Source organism: Staurois parvus, unplaced genomic scaffold (genome assembly GCF_062004578.1).
Source record: "Staurois parvus isolate SC_StPar_1 unplaced genomic scaffold, SC_StPar_1.0 ptg000553l, whole genome shotgun sequence".
Lineage (NCBI taxonomy): Eukaryota > Metazoa > Chordata > Amphibia > Anura > Ranidae > Staurois > Staurois parvus.
The window spans coordinates 719,491-733,948 of record NW_028318349.1 but is presented as its reverse complement, the minus strand read 5'-3'; the positions used below and the strand labels follow the sequence as shown (position 1 = coordinate 733,948).

General features: G+C 43.2%; 1 protein-coding gene across 5 annotated transcripts in view; it reads left to right on the top strand.

Moving 5' to 3' along the window:
• HECTD1 (HECT domain E3 ubiquitin protein ligase 1) overlaps positions 1-14,458 on the top strand; it is a 137,773-nt gene that overhangs the window by 52,438 nt on the left and 70,877 nt on the right. For all 5 annotated transcript variants that reach the window (XM_089691187.1, XM_089691188.1, XM_089691185.1 and 2 more), the window contains exons 3-5: positions 5,949-6,183; positions 13,835-14,062; positions 14,172-14,453. In XM_089691187.1, coding sequence (XP_089547313.1) covers positions 5,949-6,183; positions 13,835-14,062; positions 14,172-14,453 — 745 coding nt within the window. The remainder of the gene's footprint in view (positions 1-5,948; positions 6,184-13,834; positions 14,063-14,171; positions 14,454-14,458) is intronic.

Below are 14,458 nucleotides of genomic sequence, written 5' to 3'. Positions count from 1 at the left end.
GCAGATGTTTTGTTAGGGCTATAACGGACCGCCTAAAACCCCCGGTTCGGTGCATCTGTCAAGTATTATATCTTGGCATTGCACCCAAGAACTAGACGACACTAGCTTAGGTGCAAACAGGAACTCACTTTATTAAATATTCACACAGAATTTATACCACACAAAATCAGATAAGAGCGTGATCACATTATCCTAAACAATGCAGCTTTAAACCGTAATATCATCAGTACATCTAATGAACAGTTAGCAGCTAACAGTAACCTGATTAAACTGTGCTTTAACAATAAGCTAATCAAAAGCCACTCACATAGACCAGTCAGGGAGCCCACCCCAGGCAGTCCGGCAACCATAACCCTGAATACACAAAGTACATTACACATACTGTCTTTCAGGTGTTTGGTTGGTGAGCCGCGCCGGGGCTCGCCCCTCATAGTTGCTGTACCTGGGTCGGTAAGCTTGTAAGCTCTTCCTCCCATAATCGGACTAAACTCAGGCTTGACACAGGATGTGCTGCTGAGCGACTCTTCCCCACACTGCACACAGCTAATCTGTTTCGTTTCCAGACACAACTTCAATCGGTACAGCATGTAGCTACCTGTTGCAGTACTGACATGTGAGTCCTCAGCCTGCAACAGCCAGCTACAACTATGCAAATCCAGGTTGTGTCTGGAAAAGAATCAGACCTTAGCTGTTTCCAGTGTTGGGAATGCAGCTCTGCTAAGTGCCATGTTAGCAGTGACCCTGTTCTCCTGTGCCTTGCTTACACCCAGAGGACGGGGCGTCAGCAGGACTCAGGACGGGGCCCTGCTGACCTCCCATCCTGTGCCCCCTTGACATTTTTTACCTCACCCCACATCAGACAAGCTAGATCCAGTCCTGGTGTTGAGTCAGACACTTGAAGCTGCATGCTTTAATTTCGGACTGGTAATTAACCAGCTATTGGGAACTACTAATTCAGAGGTGCAGGAACTGAGACTGATATGCGGTGTGAAGGTGCAGGAATTGGGATGATCTGATGTGTGTAGTAGCAAGAATTGGGGTGATCTGAGGTATGAAAGTGCAGGAATTGGGTTGATCTGAGATGTAAAGGTGCAGGAAATGGGGTGATCTGAGGTGTGCATGTGCAGGAGTTGGGGTGCTTCCGAGGTATGAAGGTGCAGGAAAAAGGGCTGATGTGAGGTGTGAAAGTGCAGGAAGGGGGGTGATCTGAGGTGTGAAGGATAAGAAATTGAGGCTGCTCTGAGGTGCGAAGGTGCAGGAATTGGGATGATCTTAGATGTGAAGGTACAAGAACTAGGGCTGATCTGAGGTATGAAGATGCAGGAATTGGGGTGACATGAGGTCTATTGTGCAGTAATTTGTCTGATTTGAGGTGTGCAGGTGCAAGTAAATGGGGCTGATCTGAGGCTTAAAGGTGCAGGAATTGGGATGATCTGAGGTGTGAAGATGCAGGAAATGGGGTGATTTGAGGTGTGATGGTGCAGGAAATGCAGTGATTTGAGGTGTGAAGGTGCAGGAAATGGGGCTGATCTGAGGTGTGAAGGTGCAGGAAATGTGGTGATTTGAGGTGTGAAGGTGCAGAAAATGGGGTGATTTGAGGAGTGAAGGTGCAGGAAATGGGGTGATTTGAGGTGTGATGGTGCAGGAAATGGGGTGAGATGTGAAGGCGCAAATCTTAATATTCATTTCAAGTTATTTACAGCATTTTGGTTTATAAAAATTCCTTTTTTATGATTATGTGGGAAGTTGGCCTTTTTTTTTATTTAGCTGGCACTCTCAATTCCTTTGAAAATATTTTTGGGCACTCTATGCTCAAAAGGTTGCCTACCGCTGGTCTAGACACAATACAGTTTGTTTTTTAATATGTTTGTAATGGAGATTACATGGTTGACTAGCTAAAGATGGTCACCCTGTTCCAAATTCCCAGCATTACTAGTCCAGAAAAGAATGACTCGCCACCAGGGTTCCAAAATAAATTATACTGTTCTTACTGTATAAGTGCTCTGTAGGCTAGTGGTTAAACTACTCAAAATTTCTCGTATGTTGCAGTGATTGTATTGTTGAGATCCTATTGAGTTCCTGTGTCTGTATACTAGTTGTGTCTATAGTAAAGGTTACCTACTTTCCCTGTTTGACATTTTTCGTAATAAAATGGGGTGTGCTGGGACAAGCAAAGTTGGGCAGAAACACCCAAAACTCTCAGGTAGTAAATTATTGTGGCATTGTTCTCTGTTAAGGTTTTGACAAATACAAAGGTCTGACCCCAATACTTGAAGAATAAGTAAAGTCAAACTTTTTCTTTCTGTTTTGGATAGAGTGGTGCAGGTTTAGAACCATTGTCAGGTTTAAATTGCTGTCTTTGTCCCAGTTAAGTAGATTTTCTCTCTTTAATTGTGCCGAGAAACAGTGTTATCGAGCCTTAAACTGAGGGTAAATCAAAATTTTGAGCTGCCACAGAACAGGAATAGAGAGAAAATCTTTTAATACAGATGCTTCATCCCGTTGCAAATTAGAGGGGGTGTTCTATTATAGTGGAAAGATATTCTCTCACATTCTGTGGCCTACAGGACAGCAATTGAAGGGAAATCTCCCTAATGAGCATCGACGTGTTTAAAAAAAAAAAAAAAAACCAGCCAATTTAGTTCTACTTTATCTAAAATGAATAAAGAAGATTTGGCTTTAGAAATAATTTATATGTTTTTATTCCATGATCTGGAGCAATCAAACAGTAACAAACGTTAGCAAATGTGATAAGCCGATGCTATCACTTATAGAAATCATTGCCCGTGCTGGCAAGTTTGGTGTATTAGCATGCAATCCTTTCTAAAAGTTGGAATAAAGAGCTTGGCGGTTAGAAAAATTGACAGATTTTTTGTTTGGATTTGTGAAAGATCTAAATACATACTGTATATTGTAATTCAGGAGAAGCTACATTAAACTGATGTTTTCTGGGCAGTCATCATTGATTCATCATTAATTCCTTTCTGTGAGTATTGTGAATTAGCTTTTTTCTTGCTGTGCAGAGATTTTTTTTTGTCCTGCCAGGTATATACTGCTTATAGAGATGAAAGCTCAGTGACAATTCATTGGCATTGTGTAAATATAGGCTTGGCTGTAGTCATAATAAGGAAGGACATCCACATGTGCATTTAACAGCTTCTTCTGTGTCTAAATTGAAGAACATGTGTAAGGCAACTGAATGTAATTATCAGGGGCTGTGTTCTCTTCTATGCTCAGGCTTTGTAAACTGCAGATAGAAAAATTAGGATAATCTGTCAGGAATGAATTCTGCATTATACCAACTGGAATGTGTGTGGAGATATAGGTTGCTCAATGAAATGGGTTTTTTTTTCCCCACTGCTTAGTTGTTCTCACATTTTTTTTTTCTCCTTTAATATTGATGTCTATGTACAGTATGTGAAAAGGAGAATGTGTTTAAAGCCCAACCTGACAGAAGTTCTATATTTCTCCAAATTTTGTTTTTGTTCCTGTGACACCAGGACAAAAGGTAATTGCGATGAATATCCCCAGAACAGAAAGACACTAACATCAATATAAATCTGACCGCGTTCCCCGCTCTTACAAAATTTGGTTTGGTTCACCGGTAAAATTATTTGCACCCAATTACCATTTAGCAGCACTTTTACTCTTATTTTTGTTTTTTTTTGTCTGCCTTACACAAATGAATGTATTCCCAGCATGAATTTTAGTAGCTGTTACAGTGTGATGCAGTCAGCGGACTGGCTCTTTGGAGGAGTCATGGAGATACCAAAATCTTTTTTGGGTGGATGCCAGTGGGGAAGAAGCGGGCATTTGTAGGCATATTGCCTTTCCATGCAGATGACCCTAGGTAACATCTACATATAATGCTGTGTCTCTAGGAATAAAGGAACTGAAAACGAGTGAATGAAAGGGGAGAGGCAAGGACAGACAGGCTGGGGAGGAAAGAGCTGGATGATGCTGGGTATCTTTCACATGGAAATGAGCTGGGCTCTCTGACTTGCTGTTGCTTCCAGTGTACAAACTGCAGTAAAATCAGAGTAAGCATTTTCAGTACAATTGAAAAGCCCCTACAGACGCGTAGGACTGAAGGTAAGGCTGAAGTTTAACTTTTAAGTTGCTGGATTTACACCCGTGCTTTGCCTCTGTGCAGGTTATGTGCGAATTGGTGCATTATCTGACAGACATGTAGGGCTGCCAATATTTTTGGCCATGACTGCACATGGTAAACCCTAAATATGGGTGTAACAGGTTCAGAAGGTGAACTTTAACCCAACGCACCACATAGCACATGGTTCTACCCCACAGCCTGAATCCAGTTATTCTCTTTCATCTTGGTGAAAGGAAAGGGGGATAATATAATAAACTGCTGAGTGTCACTGCTGTAAGTTAAGTTGAAACTTACACAGAAATCTCAGTCAACCTGTTAGTAAATCGAGGTTGGGAAGCACAGGGAAGGTAAGTATAGCCTGTTTAATGTACCTCCTGTCTAGTGAACATGTGAGCATTGGCAAAGTGCAGGTTTGTTTTAAAGGATAAGTTCACCTTTGGAACATGTTCCCATAGGTGCAGCCGTGCCTGCCGCCCCCCCTCCCTCTGACAGATAGTATGGGGAGAAATTTCCTTAGGGGATTTGGGCTTGTAGTTTTCAATATTCTACCATGGCTCTGTGTAGCGCTATGGTAGTTCATTGAAGTTTCCTGTCAGATTATCTGTTTGCTTGTACAACCCGTACGGCATGGAAATATTCTGACAGGTCTGCAGGAGACTTGCATGGCATCAGCAATCTACTGATCGCTGGTGCAATGCTTTCCAGGCTCCTGGGACAAAAATAATAAATCCACATTTTTTTTTACCTGCAAAAAAATATGCATTTATTATTTTTGTCTACCTGCAAACAAAGGTGCATTTATTATTTTTTGTCTACAAGGTGAAATTATCCTTTAATGGGTGCAGCTGTGTAGAGCATTTACCATTCCAAAAACACAGCTAAATGCCTAAAGTATTCCTAAAGCCGTGTCCTGTTGGGGACATAGACATACTTCCTGTTTGGGAGAAGCGAAAGAGGTAAAAAGAAATCTGTAAAGTCATGTATTGTAAATCGCTTCTTATCCAGTTTTCACTGGAATACATGTCCACATTGGATGATAACCCCCTTATTCCTGTTCTGGTAACTGCCCACCAGGAGCACAGACACCAAGAAAAAACTGACACTGGATCTAACCTTTTCTCCCTTAAAGAAAATATATTCTTTTGATATACTTTTTAATGGGTATTCCAGACAAATACAAATGACATTTAACTGATGAATAAATGTATTTTAAATCGAAAACATTAGGACTGATTTCTGGAAGAAGATTGTAATCGGTTTTTAAATGAGTGTTCACTTTTTGAGCTCTCTAAATGTATTACTAATATACAATATTCCCTATGGCGTTCAAGAAAGAGACTTGCTCTCTATATCCCCAGAATGTTTCTAGATGCCAGAATATGTCACGGAGGCTTTGCTGTGTAAAATTGTTTAAATTCATTATTGTGTACAACTATCTGATGTCTGTCCTTTTATGACGTTTCCATAATCCTTTACAAACATGACATTAGGCTGACAGTGGATGTGACATTTCTAAAGAGCCAGGTGCTGTAACAAGTACCTGTGTAAAGCCTGATTGTTTAAGCAGTTTACAGGAAAAGTTGAGCCCAAGAAAGACTTCACAAGTATGACAGTGCTCCGTAATTTGCTATTTAGTAGCCTGTAAAGCAACACAGGAAACTGCAGTGCTGCAGGCTCAGAGTGGTGGTGTCTCCCTCTTGATGTATAGTGTTGCAGGGAATAGGGAAGCACAAAATTGGCTGAAAAGAAGCTTAGGAGGTATAGTTTAATTGAACTTACTTCGACTTCATAACTTAAATTGGCTGGTGAAATCTCTTCTGTTTACTCTGTTTTGTAGGTGTCCCCCTCGGACTTTCCTGCCAGCACTGTGCAAGATCTTTCTGGATGAAAGTGCCCCTGATAATGTGCTTGAAGTCACCGCCCGAGCAATCACTTACTACCTAGATGTGTCAGCTGAATGTACCAGGCGCATTGTGGGAGTGGAAGGTGCCATCAAAGCACTCTGCAATCGGCTTGTTGTGGTAGAGCTCAATAATCGGACCAGTCGGGATTTGGCTGAGCAGTGTGTGAAGGTCAGTAACATAACTTTTCTAAAATAAAGTAATTAAGCTGTAACCTTCCTTGCTATAACTGATGGATGCACTTGGAACCCAATGCCAGTTGGGATTGCCTTGTCTTTGACATAGTGCAGCCTATAATTAATGGCATAGGTGTTTTAAATGATGTAAGTACGGAATGTTTTTTTGCATGCCAAGTAATTTGATTATAAGGTCTGAATCTGTTTTATCAGTTCATGCCGCTGTTTAATATGACTTGATGTGTGGGCAGAATACAAAGCAGAACTACTCAATATGTATGTGTTCTGTTGAAAAGTTTGGCATTTGATCTGCCTTGCCTTCAATGTGAATGAATCTCAGTAGATTCTGTTGCACCAGGAAGTATATAGAAAGCAGGAAAACCACAACCTCACATAAGTCATCCACACTACACAATTGAAGTAAAGGAAGTCTGTGACAAAAGTGCCTTTCTGATGCTTCTCAGCTACATTATAACTAAGCCTGTCAATAAGAGCACTTAGACTTGTCAGCAAATTGTCAACAGCTGTGGATACCTATGTGTATTTCAAGAGTAGTATAGTGATTGATCTGCGTGCTGTATCCAGAAGCCGTAGGGTAAATTGCAGCATCTGCTAGCCTCATAATCTGTCCATGGCCAGAGGAGCAAAAGAAAATGCCCCAACTGCAAATATAAAGTATAACAGAGGTTGGTGGTATGGAGAAGACATGTGAATCATCAGAAAATCTTTGAGAAATCACTTGTAGGGAACAGCTGTATAATATTTTTTCATCTGCACCACTAAGCTACAGTAAACACTGTGAATCGCACAGGAACCGCTCTGCATTCCTGTGCAATTCACATGCAATTCAGTGTGATGCAATTTGAGCCCATTCATTTTGAATGGGCTCAAGTTGCACCAAAGTTGTGTAAGCACCAATTTTTGAACTGCACTGCAACCAGATTGCATGGTCGTTTTGTACCATGCGATCCAGCGCTGGCAAACGCACTGTTTTTGTGACCTGTGTTTGGGATTTCGTTAAGATTGCACTGATGCCTGTTGCAGATCACAAGGGCAGTGCAACTCAAATGCCATACGGGAAATGCACACGGGTCGCAGGTGTTCCTGCATTGCATTCTAGTGTGAACCTAGGCTAACCGTATTCTCTTAATCATACAGTACAGGGCACAAGCAAAGTATTCATAGACCCTGGGCTATAGTCTGATACATTTCAGGTGATTGGACACTGGATAATCTTTCAAGGACATGCCCCCTTGGGTGCCATCTCTATAAGCCTTCCCAACTCTGTGAATCCTCAGTTCTTTTCTAGTGTCAAGTTTTGGGGGCATGGCTTTGGGTGGATGTAAGTGGTGTGCTGCATTGCAATAAACCCTGGCTGGAGTTTAATGTCTTTTTGATTTTTTTTTTAAACATGATTTTATTTATCAAAACAAATTTTTATAAGCATTACATGTACACTTAAACATAACATTTCAATCAACACAAAATTAGACTTCAACACAACCAATATAATTCCATCTAATACAGCTTTGTTACTTCAAGCAGGGTGTTAAACAGAAAATTAATTTTTAAAATAAATCTAATACTCAACCCAAACCAACCACTTCTATCAAAAATATGAGTCGTTGGATAGATGTGCTACATACGAATTACAAAACCTCTAAATATAAGGACTCTTACCATCATTTCTATATTATGTGAGGTGAATGTCTTTGGTGTGTATCCCGTTGTTTTGATGGTGGACTACATTGGAGCAAGAGTGTACTCCAGGGTCTTGGCACCCAGCTGATTGCAGGGAATAGAGAAGGATACAGGGTGGCCTGTGAGCATTGAAAGGGGTGGGGCTCAACAAACTTCCCCTATTTGTAGCCAGGACCAAGGATCCTCTAGCCTTGGATGCCGTATTAATTCTCTGATCGCAATTTATTTATTCCTTCCCCCAGTACAAATTCTGCCTCATCTGCTCAAGAAGATAGAGCAGTATAGGAAACTGGTGATTCTAATTGCACCAAACTGGCCCAGAATAACCTGGTTCACAGACATACTCAGACTAAAAGTAGACGATCCCTGAGCTCTTTTCAGTAGGCAAGACCTGCTATCTCAAGGCCCTCTATTCTCGCTTCTCAGTCTGTGTTTGTGTATTGTCAGGCAAATATAAAGATTTACTTTGATCATTTTTGTCTGTGTTTTTAAAATTCGGAGAATGTTCCTATGTCAGAGTAATGCTGCTTTTGTGTATGTATATATATATATATGTGTGTATATATATATATATGTGTGTATATATATAATATATATATATAATTTGTTTTTTAAAAAGATCACCAGTTTTTATATTCGTGGTTAAGGGAATCCTAAAGTATTACTAAACCAAGGCCCTGCAGTCGTCATATCTGGTCTCCCACAATACACACAACATGGAAAAGCAATTATTTTATTAAATATAAACTGCTAAATACCTTTTCTCATCAGCAGTGTATAGCAGTCTTTTGACTTCTATCAGTGTCCAGCTGAGCCTTGGTTAAAGCTTGTAGGGGGAGTTTTCATTCTGCTCTGACTGTCAGGGACAGTAGAAGAACAGAATGAACAGAGAAGACCGTATCAAACAATCTACACAATGCGAAGAATTAACCCCTTAGGTTCCACAAGCATGCTTTACTGCATATACAGACTGATTTTGCTAATGTGGGTTTAGTAACACTTTAACTTAAAGACCTAGTTGGGAAAATCTCCCCAATTGCACACAGATGGCAAAAAAAAAAACAGATTGGGGTTATAGCCCTCCCTTACTCCATGCCTAACCAACCTTCATGCAGGATGTTTTATTGTTACCATAATTTTCACTAATTATGCGTACAAGATCTGTTTTAATTGTACTTTCTGTGATGCTCCTTCATGTATTTGAGCAGTATTTGTCTTATGCTTCACTGAAAATATTTCTCTTTTTGTTCATTGACGAACACATCTTCTATTCTTGATATAGGGATATATCACCACCTACAGGAGTAGGGCACTAGGCAGAAAAAAGAAACTCAGCACCACCTACAGTTGTGTCCAAAATTATTCAACCCCCACTGAAATTGAGTGTTTTGGCCAGTTTGACATTGCTTTTGATCATTCAGTCATCTTGCTTACATTTACATTAAAGAGGCACTTGTAGGTCAGACAAATATAACATAACAGTTATAATGAAATAACCACAAATGTCTTTTCTGTGCTCACAGCATTATCAGTTTTATTCAACCCCCAAGTGACATTCAATCTTAGTACTTAGTACAGCATCCTTTTACAGTTATAACAGCTTTTAAACGTGAAGCATAGCTTGACACAAGTGTCTTGCAGCGATCTACGGGTATCTTCGCCCATTCTTCATGGGCAAAGGCCTCCAGTTCAGTCACATTCTTAGGCTTGCGCACTGCAACTGCTTTCTTTAAGTCCCACCAGAGGTTCTCAATCGGATTTAAGTCTGGTGACTGCGATGGCCACTCCAAAATGTTCCAGCCTTTCCTCTGCAACCATGCTCTAGTGGACTTGGAGGTATGCTTGGGATCATTGTCCTGTTGAAAGGTCCAACGTCTCCCAAGCCTCAGGTGTGTGACGGACTGCATCACGTTTCCATCCAATATCTCCTGGTACTGAAGAGAATTCATGGTACCTTGCACACGCTGAAGCTTCCCTGTACCTGCAGAAGCAAAACAGCCCCAAAGCATGATTGACCCTCCACCATGCTTCACAGTAGGCAAGGTGTTCTTTTCATCATAGGCCTTGTTCTTCCTCCTCCAAACATAGCGTTGATCCATGGGCCCAAACAGTTCTAATTTTGTTTCATCAGTCCACAGAACACTATCCCACAACTTTTGTGGTTTGTCCACATGGCTTTTGGCATACTGCAGTCGACTCTTCTTATTCTTTGGAGACAGCAAGGGGGTACGCCTGGGAGTTCTGGCACGGAGGCCTTCATTACGCAGTGTGCGTCTTATTGTCTGGGCTGAAACTTCTGTACCCACATCTGACAAATCTTTTCTCAGTTCCTCAGCAGTCACACGGGGACTTCTCTCCACTCTACGCTTCAGGTAGCGCACAGCAGTCGAAGTCAGCATCTTCTTTCTGCCACGACCAGGTAGCGTTTCAACAGTGCCCTTTGCCTTGAATTTGCGAATGATGCTTCCTAAGGTGTCTCTTGGTATGTTTAACATCTTTGCAATCTTCTTATAGCCATTGCCCTTCCTGTGAAGAGAAATCACCTCTTCTCTTGTCTTCCTGGACCATTCTCTTGCCTTCACCATGTTTGTAACCACACCAGTAAATGTCTAGAAGGAGCTGAGTATCACAGTCATTTTAAAGCTGCCTAATTGGTGCTTATTATGCTTGATTGCTGCTCGGTGACATCCACAGGTGTTTTCAATACCTGATGGAAAGCACCTGTATGAACCTCTGTTCTTCAGAGTGGTAGTCTTTAAGGGGTTGAATAATTGTGGCAATGAAGAAACCACATAAGAACCATTTACTACTGTATTACATAAACAATTGATGTCATTTTAGTTGCATTTGGGTAGTTACAACGTCCTTGTAGGATTTGATTCTGAATACAATTCCAAATGTACACTATAGTCCCTAAACCCCTTTACAGCATTGGGGGTTGAATAATTTTGGACACAACTGTATGGGCACACCTGGCTGATATAAACCCCCTCTCTGCATAGGCAATCCAGTCCTTTTGCCTAGTGTCAGGAGTAGTGACCTAGCTCCTTGCTGGGACCTGTGGTTCCATAGCAGTTTTTTCCTGAGAATATTTCTATCAATAGCTGGGTTGGACAATGGGCTGGATAATCTGTATCCAGAGGTCACCCCAGCCTGGCCAGTGAGCACACAGACCCTAGTCATGTGCTGGGTAAGCTGAGACAAAGCTCCAATGGAGCCAGAGTGGCTGGTGAGTTAAATGTCTTGCGGGGGGCGCATATGACCAGGCTCCAGACGTCCATGTCACAGCGTCTTCCTGGCCGACAGCCCCCCACTTCAGTGGAGAGGTGTGGTGTGGGGCATGGGTGCTTCTCTTGGGATGGTCGACCCTGCGGAATTCCCCTCCTCCCTGCCTGATCCCTTGTCTCTGCTGGCTGTGCCCCCCCCCCTGATCCCCCCCCCTCGCTGTGTCTCAGTCTTCTACTGTGCAGTACCTGATGGGCTGCAGGCCTCATTTGTCCCTTTCCTGCGCAGGTGGCTGGGCCTGTTCTCTTGTGTGAAGGTTGGGGCAGTGATTGCTGCTGCCTGGCAGTACCTCCACGGGCTTGGTGGGATTTCTTCAGTTTTTTTCTGGCAGCCATTTTCCCTATGTTCTTGCTGCCACGAGTGGTGGTTATTTTCTTGTAGCCCAGCAACACTCCTCTGTATTTCTATGGGCCTGCTGTGCCTGGGCTTTGGGAGGTGGGGCTACTGCGGCCATATCTTTTGGGCTCTGCCATTGGTTCCCCCTCTAAAAGCTGCTCTGTGAGCCCATCGGTTGCCATGTTATTGGTGTCTAGCTCTATTTTGTTCACAGGGCTTAGATAGGTGGGGATATGGTGGCCATTTTCTTGTAGTCACGTGACAGAATCCCAGCTCCTTCCAGCCTCTTCTGTTCATCCGGATGGCTGTTTCCGGGCTTCCTGACCGCATTGTGTGCTCCTTGTTGCTCTTCAGTCTGCCTCTCCAGCTGAGGGACTGCTGGCCTCTCTGCTTTTGCCTGTTGTGGTGAGTCCTGGTGGGGTATTCCGCTTCTCTGCTGGTCTGGTGTTCAGTGTCCTTTTAAGGGTTCCCTTGTGACTAATTGGATTCCCTGGCGATGCCCTCTCAGATGGGGTAAGGAGCTGCGTCACAAGCGTGGTCTTTTTTTTTTTTTGTGCAGAAGCAGCATTTTCGTTCCCCTGGATCTGCAGACAAGGGTTCCAATCCCTTCAATGCCCTTGTGGGGGTTACCAAGTGCCCCTGGACTGCCAAGCTTGTCAAGTCCGCGGACAAGCCCTCCTTGGCATGAAGGTGTGCCCCTACCCATGTCCGGGGGGGGGGGGGTGTCTATGCTTGTTTGTGATCCTGGCGAGTGGTCCCTGCATCCCAACGTGTTTTGTCAGATTTGTCTCCGGTGGGGCACTCCGGACGTGGTTCTCCTAGTGTCTCAGTTCAACAGGAATGTGCCGAGATTCGGGGCCGGATGCAACAGATGCTCTGGTGACGTTATGGAGTCAGTGTCATCTCATATATGTCACTCCTCTCGAGCTTCTACCCCACCTGCTGCAAAGGATAGAGGCCGAAGGCATTCCTGCAATTCTGGTGGCTACGGATTGGCCCTGACGCCCCTGGTATGCCGACATGGTTCAGTTAATCATAAACGCCTCCTGGCATCTGCAGCTCAGGGCAGATCATCTGTCTCAAGGACTGATCTTCCACCGCTGGCTCTAATGGCTTGGCTATTGAAAGCCAGGTTCTAAAACACATGGGATTGTCCGAGTTGGTCATCCCTACCACACTGAAAGCACAAAAGTCTACTCCCTGGAAGATATTGCATTGCACCTGGGGGGCTTATATCTCGTGGTGTGAGGCTGCGGGTGTTCATCCGCATTCCTTTTCGGTGGCTAGGATATCGGCCTTTCTGCAACGGGGCATTGAGATGAAATTGGCGGTAAGTACCATCAAGGGCCAGGTTTCTGCATTTACCATTTTCTTTCAACATCCCCTAGCCACACACTCTCTTTGGTCTGTACTTTCGTTCAAGGAGTTTGGCATGTGGTGCCTCCAGTGCAAAATTGCTCCCCATTGCCGCCTTGGGATCTGAATCTGGTTCTTTCTGACCTCCTTTTCAGAATATTAGGAAGATTCCCTTGCTTACACTGTCCCAGAAGGTGGCCTTTTTAGTGGCTATCACTTCTGCTCTCAGGGTTTCAGAATTGGCGGCCTTGTCTTGCAGGTCTCCTTTTCTCCCAAATGTGGTCTCTGCTTTTTGTTTGATTGAGGACATTGTCCAATCTTCCTTATGTCCTCATCTGTCGCATCCTACGGAATTCGCTCTGCATGCCCTGAATGTGGTTTGGGCATTTCGGGTGCATCTCTGTGTGCTACCAATTTTTTCGGGGGTCAGATGCCCTTTTTGTGATCAGACAGGCCACGGAAGGGTATGGTTTTGGGTTTCCTCTGACACCATTTCTAGATGTATTAGATGGTGGTTCAAGCCTACAGTGCCTTGAAAAAGTATTCATACCCCATTAAATTTTCCACATTTTGTTGTGTTACAACCGAAAACATAAATTTATTTTATTGGGATTTTATGTGAATCCCAGTAAAATCCCTTTCTCTGAGTTAAGTGACGGACACAGCACCCCTCTGTAATTTTTTCTTTGACACTGCTTGTGACTAACTGGATTGCCTATGCAGAGAGGGGGTTTATATCAGCCAGGACTGCCCGTAGGTGGCAATATAACCCTATGGTCGAGAATAGAATATGCTGTGTTCGTCAATGAACTCAAGAGAAAGGGATTTTACGGCGAGTAACATAAAAACCCCCCTTTTTTTTTTTTTATTATAATTAAAATGTCTCTCTTTATATTAAAAAATAGTTTTGCCTTCAGTTACACATTAAAATTCAATATTTTTTAAATGCTAATGTGTCTTTCTATTAGGTGCTGGAGTTAATATGTACACGTGAATCAGGGGCAGTGTTTGAAGCAGGCGGTCTGAATTGTGTCCTCACTTTCATCCGAGACAGCGGTCATCTAGTTCACAAGGATACTCTGCACTCGGCTATGGCAGTGGTGTCACGGCTGTGTGGAAAGATGGAGCCGCAGGATGCTTCTTTGGAAACCTGTGTCGAATCCCTGTCAAGCCTGTTGAAGCATGAGGACCACCAGGTGAGGAAATAATTTCTATACAGACTGGTATGATTATAAAATATTTTTGTTTTGAAGATCTGCAAAGATTGTCGAACAGTTTTTGTGATATTTCTGCTTTCTCCTTTAGGTTTCAGATGGAGCCCTGCGTTGTTTTGCATCATTAGCTGATCGGTTTACACGACGCGGTGTGGACCCTGCACCACTAGCACAACATGGACTTACCGAAGAATTGTTATCCCGCATGGCAGCAGCAGGAGGAACAGTTTCTGGTCCCTCTTCAGCTTGCAAGCCAGGGCGTGGCACCAGTGGTGGTCCTTCAACCTCAGGAGACTCCAAAATTAGCAACCAGGTCTCCACAATTGTCAGTCTGCTTTCTACGCTGTGCCGTGGATCTCCTGTAGTAACACATGTATG